We start from the raw sequence: 26,982 nt of genomic DNA on the forward strand, positions 1-26,982 counted from the left end.
AACCAGAATTCCAAGTCTCCTTTCAGCTTGAGCATTCAGCAGCTTCTTCTTGTTTCTACTTCATCAGGAAAACTCTTGGAGAACTACACCAGGAACCATTCATGTGGTACCCTGTGATCTGAGACTAATTCTCACCCTTCTCCCACCCTTAGAACTGACCGCTCATTTACCTATTGTTTCACCTATCGATCCATCCACACCCTCCACACCATCCATCCATCCATCCATCCATCCATCCATCCATCCATCCATCCACCCACCCACCCACCCACCCACCCATCCATCCATCCACCCACCCACCCACCCACCCACCCACCCACCCACCCATCCATCCATCCATCCATCCATCCATCCATCCATCCATCCATTATCCAACGGATTTTCCTTGAATGCCAGGCCCACGCACTACCATGCATTCTACTTCACTCAGACTTTTTCTGGTTCCTCAATTCCAGACAGAAGAAACCTGCTAAAGCACCAATAGACTAATGTATTTCCTTTCCAGGTAATGCTTGAGTGTTTTAACAGTGGGCTTCACCAAGGAACATGAAGGCTTTACAAAAGAACGGTGGAGGTTAAAGGTATCTTTGGATAAAAAGAGTCTTTTCCAAACAGATATCATACAGGACTGGTGGGAGGTGAGGGGGGTAATCTTCAATTTCTTATTCCCTTTGTTCTTCAATGCCATTGAAGGGAATGTGCTATTTTTATGTGTCACCTTCCCAATGGAATTAGTGACAGTTGTGTTGCACAGGTTCTTTGCAGCTTTTGCTTACTAGGGCTCAGCTTGGATACTATCATTGGATGTTGCCCATTTTTAAAGTTAGGGTTTGAGATGAGTGGATGTGACAAGGAAAGCCCTTGAGTTTTACTTATCCTTGGGATTATTAGATAGTAGGTTTGGAAAAATCAGGAAATTCAAGAGCATAAAAGTGTGTTTTGTCCCAGAAATGTTAGGAATTCGTGACCCCATCCCTCCTCTCCTACCCTCCTTTCTCCTGAATAAAGCCTGGCGGAGCTGCAGGGAGACTTCTGGGGTTCCTATTGCCATGAAGCCCTGGGGGCTAGTCTACCTGGCCATCCTTTCCCCATTCCTGGCAGGCTGAATGATATAAATGGCCTGTTGGTTTATCTCAGAGCCCAGGAGAGAGCCTTGCCTGGCAAAGGCAGGTTGGCTGTTGAGAGAGAGATTGTGCAGCACATGAAGACAAGGTGGGCACTCCTTGGGATCAAATTATGTGAAAACCTTTGTGAATAGCTTGGCCAATGCAATCCCTGAGACCCATCAGTTACTGCCCTTTGAAGTGGTAAAATATTTCTCCCTACACATTCACTCTTTCCCCTTTTACCCTGTCACTTAGACCACAGTGTATGTTCTTCTAGAGATTTTGAAATGCCAGAATATTTGAATCCATGCCCTCATATCGCTATCTTTCAATGCGAATAAGCCACATTGAGGGGTATGGTACCACGTACAGAATTCATTTATTTGTGTCCACCCCCCCCCCGCCCCAAGTTTAGCAAAATAACAGATGATACTTTTGTTCAACTTGCAAAAGTATAGTTTCCCAGAGTTCAGAGACCTTTACAGCCCTGGTGTCAGCTTCAGTGCAGATCCGGTTTCTGTGGGCTTTTGCTTCTACTTAGCTGCCTGCTGCAGGGCTGGCTCTCTGCCCAGCTGTAACATGTGTCGGTCAAGGGACTCCTAGCCATTCACCTCATTTCTGAAAGCCTTCCTCAATGTATGGTTGTATCGACACAAATGGTTTGAATTATTTTCCCAACGATGTGAAAACTTAATTGAGTCAGAAGAATAAATGAGAACTACTTGAAAAAAAAATTAGAAGGTAATAATAAGTTCTCCTGTGGCAACCTTGATATAGGGGCTTATGTCGCTAGCTGTGGCTGATTGCAGCTTTTTCAGTAACTCAGTGATATATCTCAGAAACATGTGGTATTTTTGAATGGACAGGTCAATCAATCTTCCAGATTCAGCGATGAATTTTTCATAGTAATCCCAGAACTGGTCTGAAAAATCCTGTAGTTTATATCTGAATTGCTGGTGGTAATCAGAAACGATTTCCTTCATTGCCATAGCCCAGCTTTTAATTATACCCTGAGCAGTGGTAGAAAGCTCTGCAATCTTCTCCTTCCCTTTTCCATCTGCATCAGTAAGGATATTAAGATATTCCTGGAAATCTCTGAGCATAAATTGCTCTACTCGGCTTGAGAATTCAGAAGCAAAGTCAGCAGCACTACCAGTATATCTGGAAGGCAAGTCCGTGAGGATGACTACTAGGTTCTTGGTCAGGTTAATCATCTTTTCTTCAAGTTCATAATATTTCACTGTCCAGCCAACCATACTCGGATCAAAATACTCTTCCCGAAGAGCCTTTATATACTGGTGGAGCTTCTGTAACTTTTGAGAAACTTCCTGATATTCATTTTGAACAAGCTCATTAAACTTACTAGGTTCAAAATACAGGTTTTCTTTCAGGAATCTAAAAACATATGAAATACATTTATTGCAAATTGTGTAGACCTTATGTTGGATATCATTAATTAGATAAGTAAATTTCTTCTCCTTTAGGTGGTTTATTTCATTTTCTATCTCTTGGAAAATGCTTTGTAAAAATCTCTGGAGGTAATTTAGCATCTCTGTACTCTTGATAGACTGAAGGTCATTAAATACTCTTTGGGTCTCTTGTAATAAAGAGCTTAACAGTTTTCTAATCTCTGGGAACACATCAATTAGCTTATAGCTTCTTGAATTAAAAGGAAATTTAATCTTCAGGTCCTTGATAAACTCATAGTTCTCCACTAGGTCTTGGAAATAGGAAACCAGTATTTCTAACCCACTTTGGATTTTCGAGTTTACCTGCAACAGTACCTTTCCTACTTCCCTTATGATCATAGCGTAGAGTTCATCCCCAGTATATGTTCCAGCTTTCCCCGGGAGCTGGAATCTGGTGACCTTCAAGAATTCAATTAGTGAGTCAATTAGATGCTTAACTGTACTTTGGTGTTCTTGAATTACTTGTACTGAGCCATCATACACCGTATCCTTGAGTCTCTGGAAATCCGCATGGCTCTCCTGATCCAACAGTTCCTGGTACAGATTCTGGCCCCTGTCCTTCCACTGCTGGTAGGTTCTAGTGGTGCTGCTGGTTGCTCTCCGGAGCCTCATTTCCACCTCATCAATTCGCTTCACAGCCCCTTGATAGGCCCGCTCAGCACCATTCTGCAGGCTTCTTCTTAGTCGTGAGGATACATCTCTCAAGTCTAGTCCTGTGTGCTCCCGGTGGTATGTGTTGACATAGTCATAAAGGGCCCTTGTGGCTTTGGGCACACTGTCTTTGAGAGAGCTTAGCAGTTGGGAAGTTGCCTCTTCTTCCCAGTTAACTTTGATCTGAATTTCATCATTAGACTCCTGGTACCTCCACTTAGTTTTGAATATGTTGAGTCTTTTATCTGGAGAGGACTAAAATCAACAAAAAAGAATGAAAAAAATATGTTTTCAATTACCCTGATTACATAATATACTGCACTAAAACTTCATTAGCAGTTAAAAGTAAAGATCAGAGGTTCATTCATATTCTGAAGGAAATTTATCTTTCATATGTCAGTTCATGTGTTTGTTTTTTGATTAAACAAGTTCACTGTTGTTAGTTCCTCTTTATCACATGCCCCAGAAAGGATGAAAAAACTATGCATGGCATTTACATGGTGACACTTAGATTAAGGCCCTCCTAGTCCTGAAAATTAGAAGAAGAAGAGAAGGAGGAGGGGAAGGAGGAGGCAGGAAAATACAAATTCAACAGGACAAAACGTAGCAAAAAAGGAACAAGTCCAGAGCCAATCTAGCAGACTCCTAGAACACAAACACCAGAAGCCATCTATTCTCCAAGTCTATGACAAACTTTAACAATAGAACCTGTTTCTGTCTTCGCCTCTGTTAATGGCATCTTTGATTTGGCTGTGACAGAGCTTGTGAACTACAGGAGAGAAATTTGGCATATCTCATCTAACAATTCTATCGTAGGGAAGAATTTTTAAGCCTTAAACACTCCAGAAACAATGGTTTGAAAAATCTACTCTGCATAAGGCAGAGTATGCCCATGATTTAGGTGATGAGACACAACCTCACCTTTCTAGATTTGCCCGAAAGCAATAATCGGTGATGTAATATGTGCATCTAATTGTTAAAATCAACAGAAGGCTCATTGTAATAATTTCTGGAGAAGAGTTCCTCAGACAGAAAGTCCAAGCCACTCACTGTTTGTCTTTCACCTAGTTTTAGAATGCCCTGAGAGAATACTTTGTACAGAATTAAATTTATACACCCAAACTGTCTATTTGCTCTTGGGATATACAGCCCATTAGCTGGGACTCACCTGTGGGTGGTAGTAGAAGTCCCATTTAAAAGCATCGTTATCTTCTCCCGAGTCTATAACCACAGCACCTATGGCTGGGGAGGCTACTGAGGAGGAGAAGTTCTTCTCGATTACTTGGTAGCGAAGATGGACATCAGTGAACCTTGGGCTGGAGATATCAAGGCGAATGTCTCCTTCCCACTTCCTGAAAGCAGACAAGCAGATGAGCTGTCATGAAAGGGGCACAAAGATGGCAAAAATCATAATGGGTTTTGAAAAAATATGCACTTTCAACAAAAGTTCCATACATAAGTCCTTGATATTTGCCATCTTCTTTATATTCTGCACTGAAGTCGCGGTGTGAAAATGTCCCTTGGGTCTTAGAGACTAACGTGCCGTCTTCAAACATGTGTGTTCCCAGAACTGTATAGAAGAGATTTTATATTTCATTAGACTTAATAACTGTAGGACATAGACACTTTCCTTGTAAAAACTGGGAGGATTCCATCTTAACCAAGTACCTTATTTATGTGTTTGAAACATGTAATATGCAGGCTATAATTTTTTGTAAATAGATAGGAGAGATTATTCATCTTAAAATTATTACAAAAAATCGAATGTCTTTGTATCCACTCCTTGTGAATGTGAATAGGTTTTCCACGTACAGTTTTTATGTGTGAGGTATATATGTATCTCTTTCCCTGTTCTTTTAAATTTTGCTATAAAAAAAATGGTGCCTCTAATCATATTTAAATAAATATTTACTTAGCATTCTAAATGAGAACATACAGCATGTAGGAAAGGAGTCAGAACATTTACTTACTATTTAGATCATATTTCAGGAACTGTAGGGTTGAGCTGCATGTGGTATCCAGAAATGTTTCAAGGTGCTCTCCTTTGTTTTTCAAGCCAGCACTCCAAGTGGTATTATATAGGGGAGAGGCCACTTCAAAATGTGCAGTGACTGATCCAAAGGAAGGAATGAAAATTCCAGCAGGTACAGATAACTTAATGGAAGGAATCTCAATAGTCTGCTCAGGCACGGTGATTGTTGGCAAATCGAAGCCTGCAATCTTGTTGGCTGCCTTATTTAGATCCAAAACAGCACCGCCAACTGAAATACTCTTTGGAAGGGTGAACTGTGACACAATTAACTGAGATTCAGGCACGGTTACCTCAAAAAAGGGAACTGAGGATTCCTCTGGTTCATAATACTTTGTTAACACATCAACTTCGGGGAATTTTAGTTTGGGTAGTGCTGGCATGTTAAGGTCAAATGGTAAAGTACTTAACTTCTTGCTGATTTTTATTTCACTGAAGTCAAGCGTGTATGATGGAACCTGAAGATTTGTAAATGGGACTTGGAACATAGGAATGACAAGAACTGAGTTTGGATCATTTAGTTTCACTCCAGGGATAATGAACTCATTGGCCAGTTCTTGTACAGGGACAGAAAAATAATAGCCTTTGGGGTTTTTGGTGTACACAAGGGCTGTTGAAGCACGAATATACTGTCTTCTGCCAATGCTTGTGGTTACATCCAGCTTTAGGAGGTCCCATAAGCTCTTGTCATAAACGGGTAGGATGATTTCTTTGAGGAATGACAGGTGTCCCTCTACGGATCCTGCAATGTAAAGATGTGCCTCTTCTTGATCACTGGAGAGCTGTACATTGTTCTGGAGAGACCCGGAATGAAACTGGACCTCACTTTTCCAGCTGACCTTCTGGTTCCCAGTGTTAGCATTCAGGACTACTTCCTGGCCAAAGTAAGGGATATCAAGGAAGGAATTGGGCTGGCTTGCATTGACCTGAACAAAGGCTGATATTTTCCATGGGGAGAGTTCCAGAGTAGCTTTGCTTGTATGCTCTCCAGATGTTGAAAAGATGCTCTTGAGCTGTAAAAGGTTTTTTGTATTGTGTTCCCAGATGGCATATATGCGTCGGAGACTGGCTTCTCCAGCATAATTTTCTTTAACTTCAAAGTTCCAGATACCATCAACTTTGGACGCCCCTTGCAACTTCACTGAGGACCGAGTGCCCTTGGAATTCAAATATGTGTTGACCTCACTGGAAGCACTCCCTGAATATTCCTGTGAAAAGACTGAACCTTTGACATCTCCTTTGGTAGATGACTCAATGGAAAAGTAGGAGGTGAGGCCTTCTAAGCTGAGCTTGTGGTCAACCGCCCCTTTAGCAGTAGAGTACAGCTTGGGGCAATTGAAATCATATTTTAACTCAATGGCTGAAGAGACAGTAGGCTTTGACTTGGTATTTCCATTAAGTTCTTGCTTGAAATTCATTTCTAAAATTGGAATCTGGACTTTTGCAGTTGTTGTCACTGATGTTTCCATGTTCTTCTTGGTTAAGCTAATGGTACTGTCATGACTGCCTTCCACAAATTTGTTACTCAGAGACAAAGCTGTGGCTAACTTCAACCCTCTTTTCCTCATCAAACTTGAGGAGCCCTCTAATTTGTACTGTAGTGCATAAATGAATGAAGAAGAGGAGGAAAAGAAACGAGCAACAATATCTGACCGATTATAAAGTCCACCATTGGTATTCAGTGTGATGATGCTTGATTTAAAAGAAAAATCATAGGTAATATTGCCCATGGCTGGAATAAAAATGTTGTTTGAGGTTCTTGGTAGCTTGAAATCTGGAAGGGAAAGTTTGCGAATACTCCTAGGGACATCATAGGATTTGGTAAGAAAATCTAATGCATTGTCTTTGCCTTTCTCAAAATGCTTGTTGAAGGATATGATGTTCTGACTGATAAACTCATAAAACACATTCAAAGGAATTGGGATGGAATGTCTCTCTTTGTTTTTCTTATACTGAGCATCTATACTTAAATCAAATGATTGCTTTGTTGTTCTCAAGAATTCCTTCAAGCCTGTTCTTTCCCATAAGGAGAAGTTTTTCAGCTGGGGAGTTGTGAGTGTTGTATAAGGTAGAGTCATTTCAGGAATTGTTAAAGGGGCGTTTAAGAAATCCAGGTTGGCTTCTCCATTCATTCCTATGTGGGCTTCCATGCTATTCTCATTGTTTGCAGCAGAGAAATTTTGATTGTACTTATACTGATTGAACCTGGCATTGGCTTGCCAACTTGCCTGCTGGACATTAGGACTCAGAAGCAATGCATAGTTATTCAGAAAGTCTACCTTCCCTGTTAACCTTAATGGAAAACTAACTTTCAAATTCCCTTCATTGTTTGTGGATGCAGTTATCTCAAAAGGCTGTGCTGAAAATAAAAGAGAATTTTTCAGAGTTCCAATAACTTTTCCATTTAAACGAGCATCATGGTTGCCAGTTACCTCGGCCTTCATATCTCCCAACAATGCTGTGCCTTTGGCAGTTAGAACGCTATGGCCTACGTGCTGGGATTCAATTTGTGACTGGATTTCAAATTTAGAAAAGTTGAGGAAGCCAGACTCACAAATCAAGTTTTGGTTAACTCTTAGATGTTTACAGTTGATCTTATTGGACAATCCAAAGGAAGCAATGGGTCCTTCCACAGTGAAGCTAATTCGTGATTCATGTGTTCCCTCATCGGAGAATTTGGGGCAGGCCCATTTCCATGACCCTGTTCCAGAAGAAGTCCATGTTATGCGTCCAGCTTCCAACAGTGTCTTCATTTCATTGCGCAGGTCAGCCTGACTGGAAAAGTCCAGTTTGGGGATGTTCAATTTGTGGGAGTACTTCGTGTTGCTGTCCAGGGTAAGCTGTTGGTTTATCTTGAGAAGTACACTGTTACTAAGCTCCAGTGTATTTTTTTCTGTGTGTAAACTTGTCATTGTATCTGACTGTCCCTCAACAGCCTTCCCAGAAAACAGCACTTGACTCGCATGCTCTGTTTTCAGGTACTTGCTGGAGAGTTTCACAGATTCCTTCACAACCATTGGCTCGATCTCAGAGCCTGACAGTTGTGCGTTTGCTTGAAAATCAAAATTGAGAACTTCTAATTTGGATTCTCCTTTGGCAGTGAAGGAAGCCACAATCTCTGCCTTGTTCACTGAAGTGGTGACATTCTGAATGCTAGCATTTGTGTCTAGAGTGAAAAGTGGAGACTGGATTTTCAAAATACCATACAGCTTGCCAAAAGTGGGTACTTGAATTGTGTGTGAGATGTGGGGAAGCTGGAATTCTGGTATGTGTAGGTTGGGAGCATCAAAATCCTTAAGGTTGAGATTTGGGATTACGAATTCAGGAATTGTGAATTCTGGTAAATAGAAGTCTGGCAGAGCGATTCTAGCAAGAAAGGTGTCATTCACTTTCAGATCCCTTAAGTACACTTCTGGAACAGGCCACTGCAGCTCACTGTTCAGCATTTGGTCAATGGTTCTGATGAGCTTTACTTTAATTTCTACCAAGTCAATCGTAAATGAAGAAATGTGAAAGGCATTGAGGACAGTAAATTCTGGTGTGGTAAACCTGGATGGGATTTTTATATCTTTCAATGTTTTGAAGTTTATCTCAACTGATGGAATTCTCAAATCTGTCAGAGGGACTATGAAGTCAGGAGTCTGAAAGGTAGCTCCTTTAAGAGCACGAAGACTGACTTCAAAGGCAGGCATGGTCCCCAACATGGTCTGGATTTCAGGAACGGTGAACCCCTGTTCTATCAGTCTTTTCAGCTTTTCAGCCCAGTCTTGGATAGAATACTGTTCTGCAAAGTCAGTAAGGTTCTTAGCAGCAAGAATCCACCAATCAGAAATGTAAGTGACAAGGGTACTATAAACCTGGCTTATCAGAGACAGGCATCTCTGGAGTTCCTGCTGAATGTCCATCTGATATATTCTGTCTCGTATATCTTCTAGGGTCTCTTGCAATTTGCCTTTCATGTAAATTAAAGATGCTGAACTGAAAGCATCTTGTAGCCAATCGAGGAGAAAGGTTATTTTGGCATCCTTTAGGTCTTCCAGATAGACTGAGATCACTGCTTTGACCTTCTCTGTAAACAATTTTAAGGCTCTAGCTTTCTGTGGTAGCTCCAGAGCCTGAATTTCATGATTGATTTTCTGAGTCAGCTCACGGATTTTGTTATTGGTTTCATCCACAAACTGGTTGTAATCAAATGACCTTAATTTCTTTACTAACATGTCAAGGAATCTGTTTACTTCTTCTATAAAATTTTCAAAATTCAATACTTTAAGCTTTTTGACATTATCATCAACATACTCAACCAATTTCTCAAAGTAAGCTTTTATCTCAACTCGTTTTAGGGCGTTGCTTAGCCTTTGAAGAGTTTCCTTCAACTTATATTGGTGGACCAACTCTACTGATTTATCTATTAAAACCTGAATTTGTTGGTCTACTTCGTACTTTTTAATTAGCTCACGGACTTTAGCTGTAAAAGCATTGATGATCTCAGCTACTTCAAAATCTTCAATAAGATTTATAACAAAGTATTTGACATGCTCAATAATGTCCTTTATTCTTTGAATTGGAATTGTAGTTCTTAAGGGATCTAAAAGCACTCTGATATCAATAATCTCAACCTGTTGTTTTAACTTTTCAGCAAGGTTCTGGATGTCTATATTCTGAATCTGTGTCCTGAGCTCTTGCAATTTTTCTTGTATCTGGATTCTGATTTTATATTTAGTATCCACATTTTGAATCCAAGCTGCAGTACTACTTCCAGTTTTGTTAAAATCAATCTTTTCAACAAATAAATACAGATCATGGATTGTTTTTATTAAATTTACATGGATATGATAATGTTCATCAAGAATTTTTAATTTTTCAATGATTTGGTCAATAATCTTAGCAACGGCTAGTTTAAAATCATGTAGATCATAATTATCTTTAATATACTGATCAAATTGTATCACATATGTCTGTAGTTGAGATAGTTTTTCATTTAAGTTGATTTTGGCATTATCCAACATTATTTGTAGATCATTTGCCGTAATTTTGTAATTTTTTGTGAAAGCAGTTAGTTTCTCCTTGGCATTTGTAACTCGTGCCTCCCAATTAAATGCATTCAGATAGTCAGTAACTTGCTTTGGGACTTTGTCCAGGGCTGCTTTGTATTTCCTTGCAAATTGATTAATATTGATGTGCTTCAATTCTCTCTGCATGCTTTCCAGAACAGCTATAATTGCTATTCGATTTCTCTCAAAATATTCTGGCAGAATTTTCAAGAACGGGAGGTTGATGATGTGCACATTTTGGTTCTTATCATACTTCACAGAAGCAACAATAGTGAATTCTTGGGGCTGGTCAGACACGTCTCTCATCCCTAAAGCATCAATGACATTGACTGGCTCACTGAGTAAAAATGGCACTTCAATTGGTGAGTCTAGCATGGTGATGTCAGCCAGGCCTCGTCCACTAAGCTCTATACCTACTTTGTCTTTAGTGTTGTAAGCATCAAAGTCCTGGTTGTATTCATTTTTGTTCAATTGGGTCTTCAGTTTCCAGGTACCTGTCTGCTCAGTTGGAGTAAGCAGGGCACTGACTTTGTGATCAAGAGCAGTATCAATGCTTGTCTTATACACGAGATGGTGGCTTGTGGATCCTTTGTAATCATGAGAGAAAGTAAGGGCTAGGGGTTCTGCTTTTAACAGGAATTTGCTATATAGCTGCCCCAAGTGTTCCCCCCAGAGACCCAGTTTTCCATTGCCGTTCGTATGTGCATCAATGGTCATTGTAAATGGCGCCATCGTAGAGTGGAAAACATTGCTGAAATGCAATGAGTCTGAATTGTAGTTTGTACTGATGTCAATGGCTGAAGCCAGCCCAGCAAAGTCTGTGTTGAGCCGATGGTTAAACTCCACACCTTGAACCTTGGCCACTGTGTCTGCTTTGTAACTTGCTGATAAGTCAGCATAAGAAATGGTGTAGATGTGTTTTATCTCATTATTTTGGTAGGTTCCTTTTATGTTACCACCCACATTCAGCTTCAGGGGTTCTAGCCGTAACCTCCCACTATTGGTCAGATCCAGAGCTTTGTATTTCAGGTCATTGTTTAAAGTAGTTACAAGAGAATAGGGCTGGAGATGTAAATTAAAATTTTGTTTATAAAACTTGTCAGAGCTATAAACGTTGTCAAGTTTTGAAGCAAAGTCTAGTGATAAGCCTGCAATGTTCAGACTGTTTGTGTAGTCAAGTTTCATTTCAGCGTATGACCCCATCATGTCATTTGAAAGCTTAAGTCCTTCTTGGTTGATTTTGAAGCTGAAGATGTTTTTGCTGTCAACACCCAGAATTATGGCCTGATAAGCACTGCCCAAGGATACCTCTGTGAGGGTGGCTTTTCCATCTAGATTGAGTTTTGCATTGTGTTCCCTGAAGCGGCCACTTGTTGTTAACTTCACTGAGGCTCCAGAGAGGCCAAGCCCCGCATTCAGCTCATTCTCCAGCACCAGTGGGCTATATCTGAAGTTGGTAGTTGCGCTGGTAGACATTCCATCTTGGCCGATCCTTAGTGTTGCCTTGTGAGCACCGCTGTTAATTTTGTCAGTGCCCAAGATGTCAGCATTTAATTCAAGACCATGGGAATTGAGTGATCCAGAAAGCAGGGTGAAGAACCTCAGTGCTTTGTAATCAGCCTGATACTCAGAACGAAGCAATGCGTTTTGCTTAGAGAAGGTCACATCCACCTTGTTGGAAGTGGCAAAGTCTTTGTACTTTCCAGTGGTGTCAGATTTCAGAGTCAGCTCATAGTTCTCATATTTCAGGGAAGCCGTATTTTTAAGGAGGCCACCTTGCAGATCAGAGGTGGAGGTGAAGGAGACTGCTCCATCTTTGTAACTTCCAGTTACCTGGTTAGTGCCCTGGAGGTAGGAGGAGTTAAACCTCAGGTTGGACTCTCCACTTAGCTGGCCTGTGTTAAGATCCCTCTGGTAAGACAGGCCAAAACTGCCTTTAGTATAGAATGAAGAGGCTCTGAACTGCCCATCCACTTTGACTTCCTTGATATACAAATGCTGTTTCTTTTTTGAGTCCAAGTGAACTAAAGCAGACATCTGTGGTCCCCAGGCACTAGCTGCCTCAAATATTAGTGAACATGTTGAGGCTGGACTATTTCCACTTTTTTCTACATGACTCAACTTGATATTTGAATCCAGAAATTTGTGGTGTAGAGATCCATCATATGATAATGTGAATGTGTTCCTATGGTTATACGTTGTTTCTCCTGATCCTACAAAAATGAAAAGGCATTGGTTAAATTAGTACATTTTCAGAATAATCTCTACGTTGAACATCTTTGAGTAATAAAGCCTCATTTATCTGAGTCTGCCATGCAATAGTCTCTTCCATCTATACCACAAACATAAAATCTGATAGTAAAGGCATTCCTCCAGGAAGACTTCCCTGACCACCACAAACCTTCTTGGGTTCCTTTATCAAGTGCCTCCACTATACCTTATACATGTACACTACACCCTATCATAGTACCTCTCACACAGACTTATAGCTGCTGGTTTATCTGTCTGCTTTTTCTGCCGCTGCCTAGTGGAATACTTGATACATATTATGTGTTCAATAAATATTTCTATCGGTTAAATGTATGAATGAAAGAATGAATGAATGAAAAGGCTTCTAAGTAGCAAGAAAAATGTCTGTAAGAAAGCCGAAGTCCTTTCCTCCCCGAGAAGGCTCTCCTATTAGAGAGTGCACTGGATTTTCCCTTGCACCCTTTAGCCAATTGTTGTCCTTCAGGATAAGGTCCTACAACCTGGCTCTTACTTCCCTTTCTAACCTCATCCCTCACTACAGTCTTCATAGAAATTCCTCCCGAAGCAGATTAGTCCTCTTCCTGGCCTTGCTTGGCCACATACGGTTCTACCTCAGCCCTGTGCCCACTGCCTACTTCAACATATTCCTGCCTAGAATGCCGGCCCCTTGAGACAGTCACTTTGCTACCCTAAGCCTCAGCTTCCTCATCTATAAAATGTATCTGATAATGCTTACATCAGAGTGTTGCTGATATGACTGTATGAGATAATACACGTAACTGTGCTTTTCAAAGTAAAAGGAAATATACAAATGGATGCTATTATCTCTATTGAGTGATCAAGAAGCATCTTCACTTCTCTGATCTAGAGCTAATAATATAGTTATTAAATATTAATTGGTGAAACCCGTAATACCTGAAGGGTCCAGAAAGACAAAGCCATGATCCTTGTGTTCTAAGAAGTGGCATTTGAACTGGAGAGACAGGACTAACTCCTATGAAGCAGGGGTGAGGGGGAGAGATAGCACCGAACTGGGAAACACAGCTCCTAAAAGCCACTGATATTGAGAGAAAGAATATTAGTGACGGTGGGTGGGCTCAACAAAGGCTTCAATGAGGAAGGAGCTGGGAATTGAGCATGATTAGAAGGTGAAGGCAAAAAATAGTGAATATACCACGGACTGCCAAAAGAACGAACAAATCTGTCTTGGAAGAAGTACAATCAGAATGCTCCTTAGAAGCAAAGATGGCGAGACTATGTCTCACATACTTTGGACAAGTTATCAGGAAGGATCAGACCCTGGAGAAGGACATCATGCTTGGTAAAGACAGAGTCAACAAAAAAGAGGAAGACCAGCCACGAGATGGATTGACACAGTAGCTGCAGCAATGGGCTCAAGCCTAACAGCGATTGTGAGGATGGCACAGGACGGGGTACTGTTTTGCTCTGTTGTACACCGAGTCACTATGAGTTGGAACTGACTCAGCTGCACCTAACAACAACAGAAGTGAAGAAGGAAGGAAATAGGGCATTCTAGGTAGGGGGAGACATGGAAACAGGCTAAGGACTCCCCACGGAGGGCAATCTACAGAAAGCTCTGTTTTGGATAGTACGGGGTATAAATGTTAGTCACACAGAATAGGCCCAGATTATCAGGAGTGTTGGATGCCAGACAGAAAAGAAATAAGAACTGATGAGCTGGCAGAGGTATCTCAGCAAGACCTACAGGTCGTTAGGACTAGAGGTGATCTCAGAGACAATCTTGTCCATCGAGTTCTAAAACTGTGAGCACCTAGAGGCTTACAATGATGCCAGATGCTTAGTCCAAGCAGGCCTCCAAACGCCCTCAGCCAGAGTGTTTCTGCTTCAATCTGTTTTACAAATTGGGGTTTATACTAAGTTTTCATTTGACGAACTGGTTCTGCTATTCAAAATGTTTCAAAAATTTTGATTTAATCCAACCCTATCGTTGCAAACTTAGAGGAACTGAGATCCAGAGAGAAAAAGTAGCTTCCCAAGCCCTGTTAGCTGGTGTATAAAGTGGAACCTGGCCAACCTTTCAGATTTGTTCTTTTGAACTATGTCCCTAAGTACATCAGTGAGCTACCTGGAGATGAGTCCCAGGAACATGGAAACTGAGAGAAAACATCTAGTCTTTTTTGTTTTGCTGAAAATCTGAACCAAAATGAAATAAACACATTCTTTTGATCCCTTTCCTTTGAAGGCTTTACCTTTAACTGACTATATGGTTCTGTGGAAATCGTCTAATCTCAATCTCATAATCTATATAAAAAGGATGATATTCTAATGCTTCAACCCCAAGAAAAACATATATGTCTATACCTACACGTAGCCCTGGTGGCACAGTGATTAAGAGCTCGGCTGCTACCCAAAAGGTCAGCAGTTTGAATCCACCAGCCACTCCTTAGAAACCCTAGGGGGCAGTTCTACTCTGTCCTATAGGGTCACTATGAGCCAGAATCGACTTGACAGCAATGGGTTTTTTGTTTGTTTTTATTTTCAAGCCCATATATTTCAAAATGCCAAATCTTGTAAACAAGGCAGATCATATATAATGAATTTTTTTTATTCCTTAGCAATGTAACTTTGAATCCCAACAAGAAGCTAAAAATAAATATTGGGCATTTTGTACTTTCCCGAAATTTCAATTTTTAAAGTAAGTTTGTGGAGTTTCTAATGGAAATTTTACATTTCTGTATCTATATGGCACCAGAACAATCGCGCTTTTCAAAACAGTCGACCTGAATAAGTTTAGGGGAGGGGATCAGTCAAATCTGGGACCTCAAGAATCAATGGCCTATTGAATTTTTTTTTATTACCTTTCTGTATGTTCACTGCAACTAGCCTAGTGTCACTGGAAAACTTTAGATAAAGGAATGAGTCCATTTCCATTGGAAAAATAACAGCTGTGAAAATCTGGACAATTATCTGGCACTGAATTCAAACAGTGTAAATGAGAGTTTTGTGTAACTCAGAATCTCTCCAAACTCTGTATGTTTCCTTGAGTTCTATGGATAAGAGAGTCAAGCCATTGCCCTTTTTCATTGAAAGATACTAGTAGGAATGAAGGTGAATCGCTTCAGGTTTTCCTGAAAATATCTGGAGTGGCTGGTGGATTCGAACTGCCGACTTTTTGCTCAGCAGCCGAGCTCTTGCCTACTGTGTCACCAGGGTGCTAATGCCTGGTTGGTTTATATTAATTAATCAGGATGGTTATGCTGAACATTTACAATGTGGCTGCACAGAGCAAGGCAAGAGTAGGGCAGAGAAGAGGATACGTAAGCTCCAGTCTGTGCTGCAGCACCTGGGCCCAGCCAGGAATGGCTCACCTTGTACGCTGTAGGAGAACAGGTCTACCACAGAGCTGGCCTTCATGTAGTACTGGGCCTTCAGGCTCAAGTGATCTGTGCTGGTGTTGCCGCCAGTATAGGAGGCGGACCAGTTGTACACGTTGCTGTAGACATTTGTGGACAGGTCCAGAACACCCAAGAGAGGTACCCGCAGTGGATAAAACTTGGGAATGGTAAAAGAGGGAATTCGAAACTCTTGAGACGGCAGGTGGAATCCCACAGACTTGAGGTCAAGGGCTGGTGTCTGAACAGTCTCCAAGATCTTTAGATCTTTGGAGGATTTGCCACCAAAAGGCAAAGGAATCTCAATTTTCACACTGTTCTTGTTCAAGGTGTATTTGATCCGGCCATCACTAAAATGAACAGCAAAGACAATGTTCTCACAGTCACACATCAGGGACTCAGAGTTTTCTGCCATCTGCTCTTCCAAGCAACACTGAACATGCCCCATTCTGAAACCCACACTGTACTTTCTCTCTTGCTGCTCTCTATGCCTGGAATCCCTTTGCTGTCCCCTCTACCAGAAACACTGGTGGCGCAGGGGTTAAGTGCTATGGCTGCTAACCAAAAGGCCGGCAGTTTAAATCCACCAGGTTATACTTGGAAACTCTGTGGGACAGTTCTGGTCTGTCCTATAGGGTTGCTATGAGTCGGAATCAACTCGATGGCAGCGGGTTTGGTTTTGGGGTTTGCTTCCCTCTATCTGTCATAATCACTCAAATCCATTCACAGTCCTTCCAAGAGTACTTCTTACCATTACCAGCCCACTTAAGTCATAGTTAATCTCTTTCACTCTTACAGTCACATCGTCCCCTACACCTAACTCAGAAAGCATGACATAACTTTGCTTATATAATTAATATTTATTTGTCCATCTGTCAGTGTCCACACAAAGTAATATATCTGGAAGGAAGGACAATGCCTTAACCAGTTTCTATCTTTTCACTTTACAAAGCCTAGTATCTTTCATAAGGGGGACACTTGATAAATGTTTGCTAAACTGAACTGAGGCAACTTACTATGTGGAAGAAGTGTGGGAGTCAGTAAACTTGGGTTATAGTTTTTGCTTCCACTAATTGGTTATGCTATCTTGGTGCATTAACCTCTCTGAGTCTCAGGGATGTTATCTGTACAGCAGGGATTGTAACACTTTTCCTGCTGACCTCACACAACTGGCCTTGGATATCAAATGAGGAAAAATACCTAAAAGCACTTTGAAATCTTTTCAATTCTTTGCATAAACAAAGGACTATTGTGATAACTAATAATAAAGTAGAACACCAGGGTTTAAAGGCTGTAGTCAAATAAACTCCTGTTCCCTCTACTGCTTCAGCAGGGACTAGATATCATCTACCCAGGACCCCAGCATTCAGTAAGGGGATGTATTGATAACCATGAAGGTCTCATCTAATTCTAAGGCCCTGTGGCCCTGTCTTCTCAGCATAGCACAAAGAAGATAAAGGTCAGAAACACCTATAATAAAGGAAGGTCCCTGGGCTCTCTGCACCGCTAGATTTTCTACCATCTTCAATGAGCTTTGTTTCTATCAGTGCCATGGCTGACTTCAGCCCTTTCATATTCATCTTTTCCATTAAACTACGCTGCTCAGTCATAGAAAACTGAAAGGTGCAGGTGACCCAGGCTATTTGTTTCCTTAACCCTAAAAATAATACAGAGAGCCACCAAAAAACAAAAACAAAAACAAACCCAGTGCCATTGAGTCGATGCTGACACATAGCAACCCTATAGGACAGAGTAGAACTGTCCCATAGGATTTCCAAGGAGCGGCTGACATATTCAAACTGTCAACCTTTTGGTTAGCAGCCAAGTTCTTAACCACTGCGTCACCAGGGCTCCAATACTACACAAAACAGTCAATCTAAGAAAGACTTTTCAGCTCACACTTTGATTTTATTTTTTAATATTTTCATGAAATAAAGCAATCAAAGCCCATGCATTTCTGTAAATATAAACATGGACTAAACAGTTTGGAATCTGACTGCCCTGTAATGACTAAAGGTACACTTCTAAGCTGAAATAAGCTCTTAGAATGCTGCCTTCATTCAATATTTCACTGAGGCTGTTCTGACCCCCTATAGCTCAATAGCCAGCCTGTAGTCAGTAATTCCTCTAGCTACTCTTCAATTCTTCAAAGTTAAACAATTCTGAGGATATCCTAATCCTGAATGAAGAGGGAAGTGACTTATGATGGAAGAAAACTGAATGGATTTCAAATTCAGCTTTACAGGTAAAAATTATAGTTGCTGTCAATAAAACATGGAGCCCTGGCAGTGTAGTGGTTAACAGTTCAGCTGTTAACCAAAAGGTCAGCAGTTTGAATCCACCAGCTGCACCTTGGAAACCCTAATGGGGTGGTTCTACTGTGTCCTATAGTGTTGCTATGAGTTGGGATTGACTCACTGACTACGGGTTTGGGTTTTGTTTTTTTTTTTTTTTTTGGTCAATAAAACATGTAAGGATGAAAGTATCAGAATCCCTCAGTTATGTTCTTAGGTTCTTCCTGAATGGTTAGCATACACACTCAGACCTCGCATACCATACAGGAAAAAGGCAAAAGCACTTACAATAGAGTGATTAAATTGTTTGCATTGTCTCCCTTAAAAATGTAAATTAAAAAAATTTAAATCATGCCAAAGTAAAATCTTCCATTTACTTTGCACGATTCAAGAAACATTTCTGGTTTCTTCTTTTACCTTTTCAAGAATAAGTTCTCTGGAATGTGGAAGTCTGGCAATCCCATTTTCTGTATGTTCATCTCTTCTAGGCCACTGAGGTGATCTTGCAAAGTCTGGGCATAAGGAAGGTTCCTGGGTGCCTCCTGAAGCCAGGTGTTTGTTGCCTACAAAACAAGAGAAGTTTTCTAGAATAACAGACATGGATGAGTGTCAAAGTACAATGAACATTAGGTAATAATCCAGATTTGATAGATTGATTATTAAGCAAGACAAAGCACTGAAAGTTAAAATAAATTGCAGAAAATTATGAGTTATGATTCATTGATCTCTTCCCCTATTTTATAAGAGGAATATACAGCACAGCCAGATTCCTAGACAGTGCCCCAATGCTTCCATTAATAACTTTAGGCTCAACAAGCTCTTCCTCTTAGTAGCATTCATTTGGCATTTATCACATACAGCTTTATTCATTAGGTATCTATGCATGCATGAATGCCTCTTTTCTCCCCAAGAATTCTCTAGGGACAGGAAGCATGCCTTACACATCTTTGGCTAGACTCCTGCAAATAACCGAGGGTTACCCAAAAGCCCAGTGCCGTCGAGTTGATTCCGATTCATAGCGACCCTATGGGACAGAGTAGAACTGCCCCATAGAGTTTCCAAGGAGCGCCTGGGGGATTCGAACTGCCAACCCTTTGGTTAGCAGCCATAGCACTTAACCACTACACCACCAGGGTTTCTACTTGAGTATGTAATTAGCACTGATAACCACGCATTTATTGACTGCCTGATTTATACTTACAGCTATTAATTTGGAACCCATGTGCCGGAAAGTCATATCTGTTTGAGGAACCCTGTGATCCAAGAGGCTGTTGGCATACGTATGCAAGCTTCTAGAAACATCAGAGAGATCCAAAGGGAAATTGGAAGCCACTTTTTTGGTATCCACATTGGTGCCAGCATTCCATTCAAATTCCATCTTCTCTTCATCTGAAAATGCACATATGAAATAGTTGTAAATGGTGCCAGGTCAGCCCTTAATTAATGATTCTCAACACCTGTACTCCAGGGCACCGTGGTCCTGGAAGCCCTCATCTAGGGGAAGAGGCACATACCATAGCGCCACGCCACCTTCTTGGAAATCATTGAGCCATAAGCTGTAGCAGAGGAGTCCATTTGGAGGAACAGTTTTGTGTGGGACCAGCGGGCGAGGATCTCACTTCTGGCTTCGGCTTGCCAATGGGGTATGGAAATAACACTTTTGATCTTCCCTTCTTCCTTAGAGTCATAACTGTTAAATAGAAAACCAGTTGACACAGGATTAAATAGAAGTTCCATTTATGGCAATAAAAACCAGATACGTGAATGGATCAGAGAAATTACCATAACCCACACTCATTAACTTCTAAGGGCAACATTCAGCACAAATTCAGGACTTCCCAGGGATATATGGAGGGGGTTGGGGGAAGACAGTTTTTGAAAACTGTTTGAATCCTAGTGTACCATTTACTAGCTCTATTGCCTTGGCCATGAGGCCTTGGTAAAATTCTCACCTCCTGTGCGGGTGGCTCAAGTTCAATGCACCTCATGGATATCCACTACCGGTCTGTCAGTGGAGGCTTACGTGTTGCTATGATGTTGAACAGGTTTCATCGGAGCTTCCAGACTAAGATAGACTATGAAGAAAGGTCTGCTGATCTACTTCCAAAAATCAGCCAACGAAAACTATGTAGATCACAATGTCTGATCTCCACACAATCATGGAAATGGCACAGGATTGGAAAGTGTCTCATTCTATTGCACATGGGGTTGCCAAGGGCTGGGGGCTGACTCGACAGCAGCAAACTACAACACTGCCTTGGCCAAGTTATTCAATGCATCTCAGTTACCATTTTCTCGTCTATAAAATAGGGACAACTCATACCTCCTTTGTAGTTTATTTGTGAAAACTGAGATAATTTCTTCAAAGCACTCAGCACTAAAAAAAAAACAAAACAGTGCCTGGTAAATAGTAAGTGCCCCCCAAATGGTAGGAAGGTCCAGTTGGACATGTGTGCAGGGCCAAAATGTTGAGAGCTCTATGTCACTTGCATTGCAGACCTGGTAACACTCTGCAGGCCAGTTTTACGGATGAAGAGAAAGACCGGAAATTGCAGCTCAGGACAGGTCACCCTAAGTCTTCCTTACCTTACGTGGCCAGTGAGAGTAACCTCGGTGATTTTGTTGTTCTGAATGTCCAAGGTGAGCTTGTAAGACTTTTTGTCTTTAGCAGAGTCATCACTAACTCTGAGGACTGTCCCAAGGTCAACACTGAAATCCGGAATTTGGATTCCACTGGACAAAGTCATACTCTGTCGGTTATATTTGAACATCATAGTAGCCTTGGCCTGTTCCAGACCTGAGTATACAAAAGCATTAAGAAATTTGTATTAAGAAGCTATGCTTGGCAGGAATGGCAGAAAAAGGCAGAAAACCCACAAGCACCTATCGGGTTTAAGTGAGGACACAGTTCAGGATTTTACCTTAAATTTTTAACTCATTGGTGTTCATGCATTTGCTCAATCTACAAATATTTATTGATTGCCTATTAGGTGCTAGACACTGCCTTTAGCACTGGTGAGTCCTGGCCCTCATGGAGCTTGCATTATAGTGGGGGGAGGGTGTACAGACAATAAATAAGAAAATTATTTATGGCAGATGGTGATAAAGGCTATGAAGAAAAGTAAGACTGAATAGAAAGATACCAAAAAACGGTTGCCGTCGAGTTGATTCCGACTCATAGTGACCCTACAGGACAGAGTAGAACTGCCACATAGGGTTTTCAAGGAGAGCCTTGTGGATTCGAACTGCTGACCTTTTGGTTACCAGCCGTAGTGCTTAACCACAATGGCACAAGGATAGAGGATAGGCAATGATGACAGAAGAGTTGCTATTTTATATGTGGTAGTCAGAGAAGTCTCCTCTGATAAGGAGATATGAAGGCAGAAACCTGAATGAAGAGAGGGGCTGAACACACAGATGTCTGCAGGGAGAGCCTTCCAAGCAGAAGATCGTGAACCCAACTGCCCTGATATGGGGAACACTTGGCATGTTCAGGGCACAGCAAGGCAGGCATGTCCCACGTCTCTATATTATCATCATCCAAGAGGCCTCTCTTTGCTCCTGTCCAATCCAACCCTGGGTTCCTCTCTCCCATATCGTCATTTCTTTGTAAAAACACTCCCAGGCTTTCTTCAATTCCTAGGCTCATCCATTTTATATCATTTGTAAAATATTTATGTAATTTTTCTTTCAGTATATACCCCTTACTTCCTGTAGGCTTTGTTTATCTAGTTCAGTCGTGTGACATACTGTCCCTACATAAAAATCTTCCAGCGTGAGCACCTGAGTTTGCCCAGCTCCCAAAACTTGCCTCTCCAGTAGCCTTCTTCATCTCAGTATATAGCAACTCCATTCTTCGGTTGCTTGGGTGACAAAACTGGGAGCTGTCCTGATTTCTCTTTTTCTCTTACACTCAACATCTAATACATAAGCAAAGCTTGTCAGCCAAATCTTCAAAATATGGCCAGAATCTGACCATTTCCCATAGCTCCTCTGCCACCCCTCTAATCCAAACCACCACCATCTCTTGCCTGGATTATCGTAACAGACTACATACAAGTTTCTCTGCCCTTGTCCTCCTATAGTCTGTTCTCAACATAAGCCTAAATCAAATCATGAAAACCCTCCAGTGGCTTCTTATTTTGTTTGTGGTAAAAGCCAAAGTTCTTACCATGGCCTACAAGACCATTTTCTCCTCCTTGCCCTTCTTTCTCTGATTTTAGCTGCTATCGCTTTCTCCTCTGATCTCTCTGCTTCAGCCATACTGGCCTTCTTCCCCTTCCTCAAACATGGCAGCCATATGCCAGCCTCAGGGCCTTTGTTTGCATCTGCAGACCTCTTAGCCTTGCTAAGATACATTCTTTCCCACATGGCTTATCCCCTTACCTGCTTCAGTGCTCTTTTTTATGCTCACCTGACCTGTAAGGCTTTCCCTTATAATTCCAAATGGCTCTGCCTTCCCTCCATCTTTTACCAACTTTTGGCATTCCCTAGACCCATGCCTGCTATATTTTTCTCCCCGGCACTGATCTGACATTCTCAATATTTATTTGTTTGGTTAACCCTGGTGGCGTAGTGGTTAAGGGCTATGGCTGCTAACCAAAGGGTCGGCAGTTCGAATCCGCCAGGGGCTCCTTGGAAACTCTATGGGGTGGTTCCACTCAGTCCTACAGGGTTGCTACAAATTGGAATGGACTCGACGGCACTGGGTTTGTTTGGTTTTTTGTTTTGTTTTGTTTTCTGCAAGCTCCACAAAGGCAGACTTTATCTCTGTTGTTCACTGTTCTAGCCCCAGCCATTAGAACCAAAACTTACCAAGTACTCAAGAAATATTTGTTGAAAGCATTAAGTTAAACACGTTCTGTGAGTCCTGAACCTAAGACTAAGGCCAGCAATGGAGGAGTCCTTCACAGATACTTACGTTCTGCCTGAGTTACAAACTTCAGTGTGTCCACCAAGGCTGTGCCTTCTCTCTGGAGTTCATAGGTTGCACTGGCAGAATACTGTTCTACCTCTCCCGTTGGCTGCAGTTCCAGTTCAAATCTAAAGGTGTTACAATGTAGCCACAATGTTCCAGCTTTTCAAAGAGGATTCTAATGTTCCCAAAACCACTCAGCCTCAATTACAACAAAAAGATGGCTTTTATTTTAATATTGTCTCTGGCCCTAAACTAATGATGACCTTTATGGTCCCTTTCAGCCCCTCCAAGAGCCCCAGGTAAGGACAGACCACAAGATTCCCAGGATTTTTTGGACAAACAGAGCAGAAGTTGGCTGGCTGTGTCAGCAAAGCTGAGAACAAGCAGTAGAAGTAGGGGTGGTGGGAGTGTGAAGAGAGCAAGGGGCCCTTAAGCATGGGGAGCATACCCAGTGAGGTCCAGAAAGGCCACACCAATGTGTCTGAAGACTAGGAAACACAGATACTGAATTAGGAACAAACTAGAATCTGTAATGTGATCTCCTATTCTAATGCCTAAGGAAAAAGAGAGCGGACATCATTTACAAGTAGGTGCTTTTAAAGGAGTGATTCTCAACTGCGATGGGTGTAGTTCCCCTGAAGGAGTATAACGGAATCACCTTGGGTTATCTCTTTTGAGCTACATTCTTCCCTAGGGGTTATAACTCCCCACCTTCCAGCCCTATCCCCTTACCCCTACCCCATCTGTGGAGAAATTCAGTCCTAGAGTCAAAGTTTTGGTAGGAGTGTGAACACTCCTTAGGTGGGTTGGGGCAAAGGACCACTTTTTTACATAATCAAAGGATAGTGCAAACCCCTACTGACAGGGGCCTACAACACACAGTACTTTTTCCTTTGCCCCACTAGGTGGCCAAAATGTGGAAGTGGGTAAGCAATGCACTGAGCATTGAGCATGCCTGACCTGGTTTCCCCCGTTAGTGGATAGTAGGAGGCGGAGTCTGTGGAGCTGGCGTTGGTGTAAGCGCCAGAGGTACAGTAGTTCAGGCCAACAAAGAAAGGCTTGCAATTTGACCAGGTCTGCCTGTTCTCAATCAGAGGTAGAATCATGTCCGTCTTGGTGGTAGAGACCAAATGCAATGTGTTACTGGTGAAGAAAGAAAAAACCTGAGTTATCTTCAGTTCATGACTCTAAATGAACATGACTGACTCTGGTGGTACAAATACTCCCTTATCCTCCTGTCTTTCTCCCCTCTGTCCACATCCATCTTGAATTATTTGATTTATTGAGAAATAAATAAGGTCAAGAATCTCCATAAAACCAACAGTCATAGTCACTCTTGTGTTTCCAGACATTGTACGAAGTTCTTTATGTTTATTATCAGCAATCTCTCAACAAACCTGAAAAGTAGGGATTAAGACTCCCATTTTCTAGCGGAAATGGAGGCTCAGAGATGTTAAGTTACTGATCACTACGATCTGAACTTAGGTGTGCTCATTCCTTCATTCGAGGCCCTTTAGATAAGAGGTGCCCCCACTTTCTTTCATCTGCAATCTCTTACTGGCTTCTTTCCACCAGCATTAAACAGGCTCAAGTCTCTCCCATTAAATACACACACAGCTTTCTTTCCCTTCTAGCTACAGCCTTCTCTTATCCCCCTTACAGTCAAATTTCTTAAGAGAGTTGGCTGCTTTTGCAGTCTCCACTTTTCTTTCAATCGCTTCTCAATGAACTGTGATCTGATGGCCACCCCCATCATGTTTCTGAAACTGCTTTCATCAGCATCTCCAATCACCTTCTTGCTCTTAAGTCTAATGGAAATGATGAGGCCTTATCTTCCTTGACCTCTCAGAGCATTCAGTAGAGTTGTTCACCCATGGCAAGATTAAGACTTTCAAGGCCCTAACGTCTAAAAAGATATGGCACCCTCCTCCCAAATATGTACTTAAAAAACTAGTAAGCCATACAATAAGTACAAGTTCAACAACGTTCTGATTTTTTTCCAAGGATGCTTTCTTTGAAACAATATATTCTTTCCCAAGTACTGTTTCCTCATTTTGAGGTACCCAAAGACCATGCTTTCTAGCGTGCTGGAGCCCTACACACTGGCTTTAGCCTGCCTCTGGGGTCATCCAATTCTTGGCTGCTCCTCAGCTTCTGTGACCCCTTAGCACCTTGGTTTTCTTTCTGCCTCTCTGGTCACTCCTTCTCACTCTCTTCTGTTTATTCCCTTCCCCCATTAAATGTTTGTTTTCCCATGATTCTAGCCTACTCCCACACATCTCACTCTACACCCATTGCTGTTTGACCTCCAGAATCTCTATATGCTGGTGATTCCAAAATCTATATTTGGAGCTCAAATGTCTTTACTGAGCTCCAAATATTGCTATTGTTATTGTTGTTAGGTGCCATTGAGTCGGTTCTGACTCATAGCAATCCCATGTACAACAAAATGAAACACTACCCAGTCCTGCACCATCCTCATGGTCATTGCTATGTTTGAGCCCATTGTTGCAGCCACTGTGTTAATCCATCTTGTTGAGGGTCTTCCTCTTTTTCACTGATCCTCTTCCTTAAGAAGCTTGATATCCTTCTCCAGTGATTGATCCCTCCTGAAAACATGTCCAAAGTACATGAGACAAAGTCTCACCATTCTTGCTTCCAAGGAGCATTCTAGCTATACTTCTTCCAAGACAGACTTGTTTGTTCTTGTGGCAGTCTATGGTACATTCAATATTCTTCACCAACATATAATCAAAGGCATCAATTCTTCGGTCTTCCTTAGTCATTGTACAACTTTTGCATGCATCTGAGGCAATTGAAAATACCATGGCTTGGGTCAGGTATACCTTAGCCCTCTAAGTGACATCTTTGCTTTTCATCACTTTAAAGAAATCTTTTGCAGCAGATTTTCCCAAAGCAATACATTGTTTGATTTTTTGACTGCTGCTTCCATGGGCATTGATTGTGGATGCAAGTAAAATGAAATCCTTGACATTTTCCATTTTTTCTCCATTTATCGTAATGTTGCTTATTGGTCCAGTGGATCTTTGTTTTCTTTATGTTGAAGTATAATCCATTCTGAAGGTTGTAGTCTTTCGTTTTCATCAGTAAGTGCTTCCAGTCCTCTTCACTTTCAGCAAGCAAGGTTGTGTCATATGCATAATGCAGGTTGTTAATGAGTCTTCCTCCATTCCTGATGCTGTGTTCTTCTTCATGTAGCCCGACTTCTTGGACTATTTGCTCAGCATACAAATTGAATAAGTATGATGAAAGGATACAACCCTGACATACACCTTTCCTAACTTTAAACCACACAATATCCTGTTGTTGTGTTCGAATGACTGCCTCTTGGTCTACGTACAGGCTCTGCATGAGCACAATTAAGTGTTCTGGAATTCCTTTTCTTTGAAAATGTTATCCATAATTTGCTTTGATCCACACAGTCAAATGACTTTGCACAGTCAATAAAACACAGGGAAATATCTTCCTGGTATTCTTGGCTTTCAGCCAAGATCATCTGACATCAGCAATGATATCCCTCATTTCACGTCCTCTTCTGAATCCGGCTTGAATTTTTGGCAGTTCCTTGTAGATGTACTGCTGCAAACATTTTTGAATTACCTTCAGCAAAATTTTACTTGTGTGTGATATTAATGACATATTGTTCAATAATTTCTGCATCCTGTTGAATCACCTTTCTTTGGAATGAGCACAAATACGGATCTCTCCCAGTCGGCTGGTCAGGTAGCTGTCTTCCAAATTTCTTGGCATAGATGAGTGAGACCATCCCACACTCATCCATTTGTTGAAACATCTCAATTGATATTCCGTCAGTTCCTA

The 26,982-nt window shown here is 41.5% G+C and overlaps 2 protein-coding genes across 2 annotated transcripts in view; both read right to left on the reverse strand.

Moving 5' to 3' along the window:
* Positions 1 to 1,840: 1,840 nt before the first annotated feature.
* Positions 1,841 to 8,272, reverse strand: LOC135232915 (apolipoprotein B-100-like). Its single transcript, XM_064294932.1, has 6 exons — positions 8,238 to 8,272; positions 5,772 to 7,055; positions 5,197 to 5,696; positions 4,682 to 4,796; positions 4,395 to 4,578; positions 1,841 to 3,481 (listed from the first exon to the last, which is right to left on the reverse strand). Exons 1-6 carry the CDS (start codon positions 8,270 to 8,272, stop codon positions 1,841 to 1,843), a joined length of 3,759 nt encoding a protein of 1,252 aa, XP_064151002.1.
* A 2,336-nt stretch (positions 8,273 to 10,608) lies between these two features.
* The window catches only part of LOC100665971 (apolipoprotein B-100), a 37,609-nt gene continuing 21,235 nt past the window's right edge, over positions 10,609 to 26,982 (reverse strand). Inside the window, 14 exon segments of the mRNA XM_064294933.1 lie at positions 10,609 to 10,614; positions 11,615 to 12,519; positions 15,907 to 15,970; positions 15,972 to 16,012; positions 16,015 to 16,280; positions 18,642 to 18,787; positions 19,426 to 19,613; positions 19,739 to 19,754; positions 19,756 to 19,800; positions 19,802 to 19,831; positions 19,833 to 19,914; positions 20,811 to 21,021; positions 23,146 to 23,267; positions 24,103 to 24,285. Of these exon segments, the coding sequence (XP_064151003.1) occupies positions 10,609 to 10,614; positions 11,615 to 12,519; positions 15,907 to 15,970; positions 15,972 to 16,012; positions 16,015 to 16,280; positions 18,642 to 18,787; positions 19,426 to 19,613; positions 19,739 to 19,754; positions 19,756 to 19,800; positions 19,802 to 19,831; positions 19,833 to 19,914; positions 20,811 to 21,021; positions 23,146 to 23,267; positions 24,103 to 24,285 (2,305 nt within the window).

The sequence above is a fragment of the Loxodonta africana genome, chromosome 12 (genome assembly GCF_030014295.1).
Source record: "Loxodonta africana isolate mLoxAfr1 chromosome 12, mLoxAfr1.hap2, whole genome shotgun sequence".
In the NCBI taxonomy this organism is placed as follows: domain Eukaryota; kingdom Metazoa; phylum Chordata; class Mammalia; order Proboscidea; family Elephantidae; genus Loxodonta; species Loxodonta africana.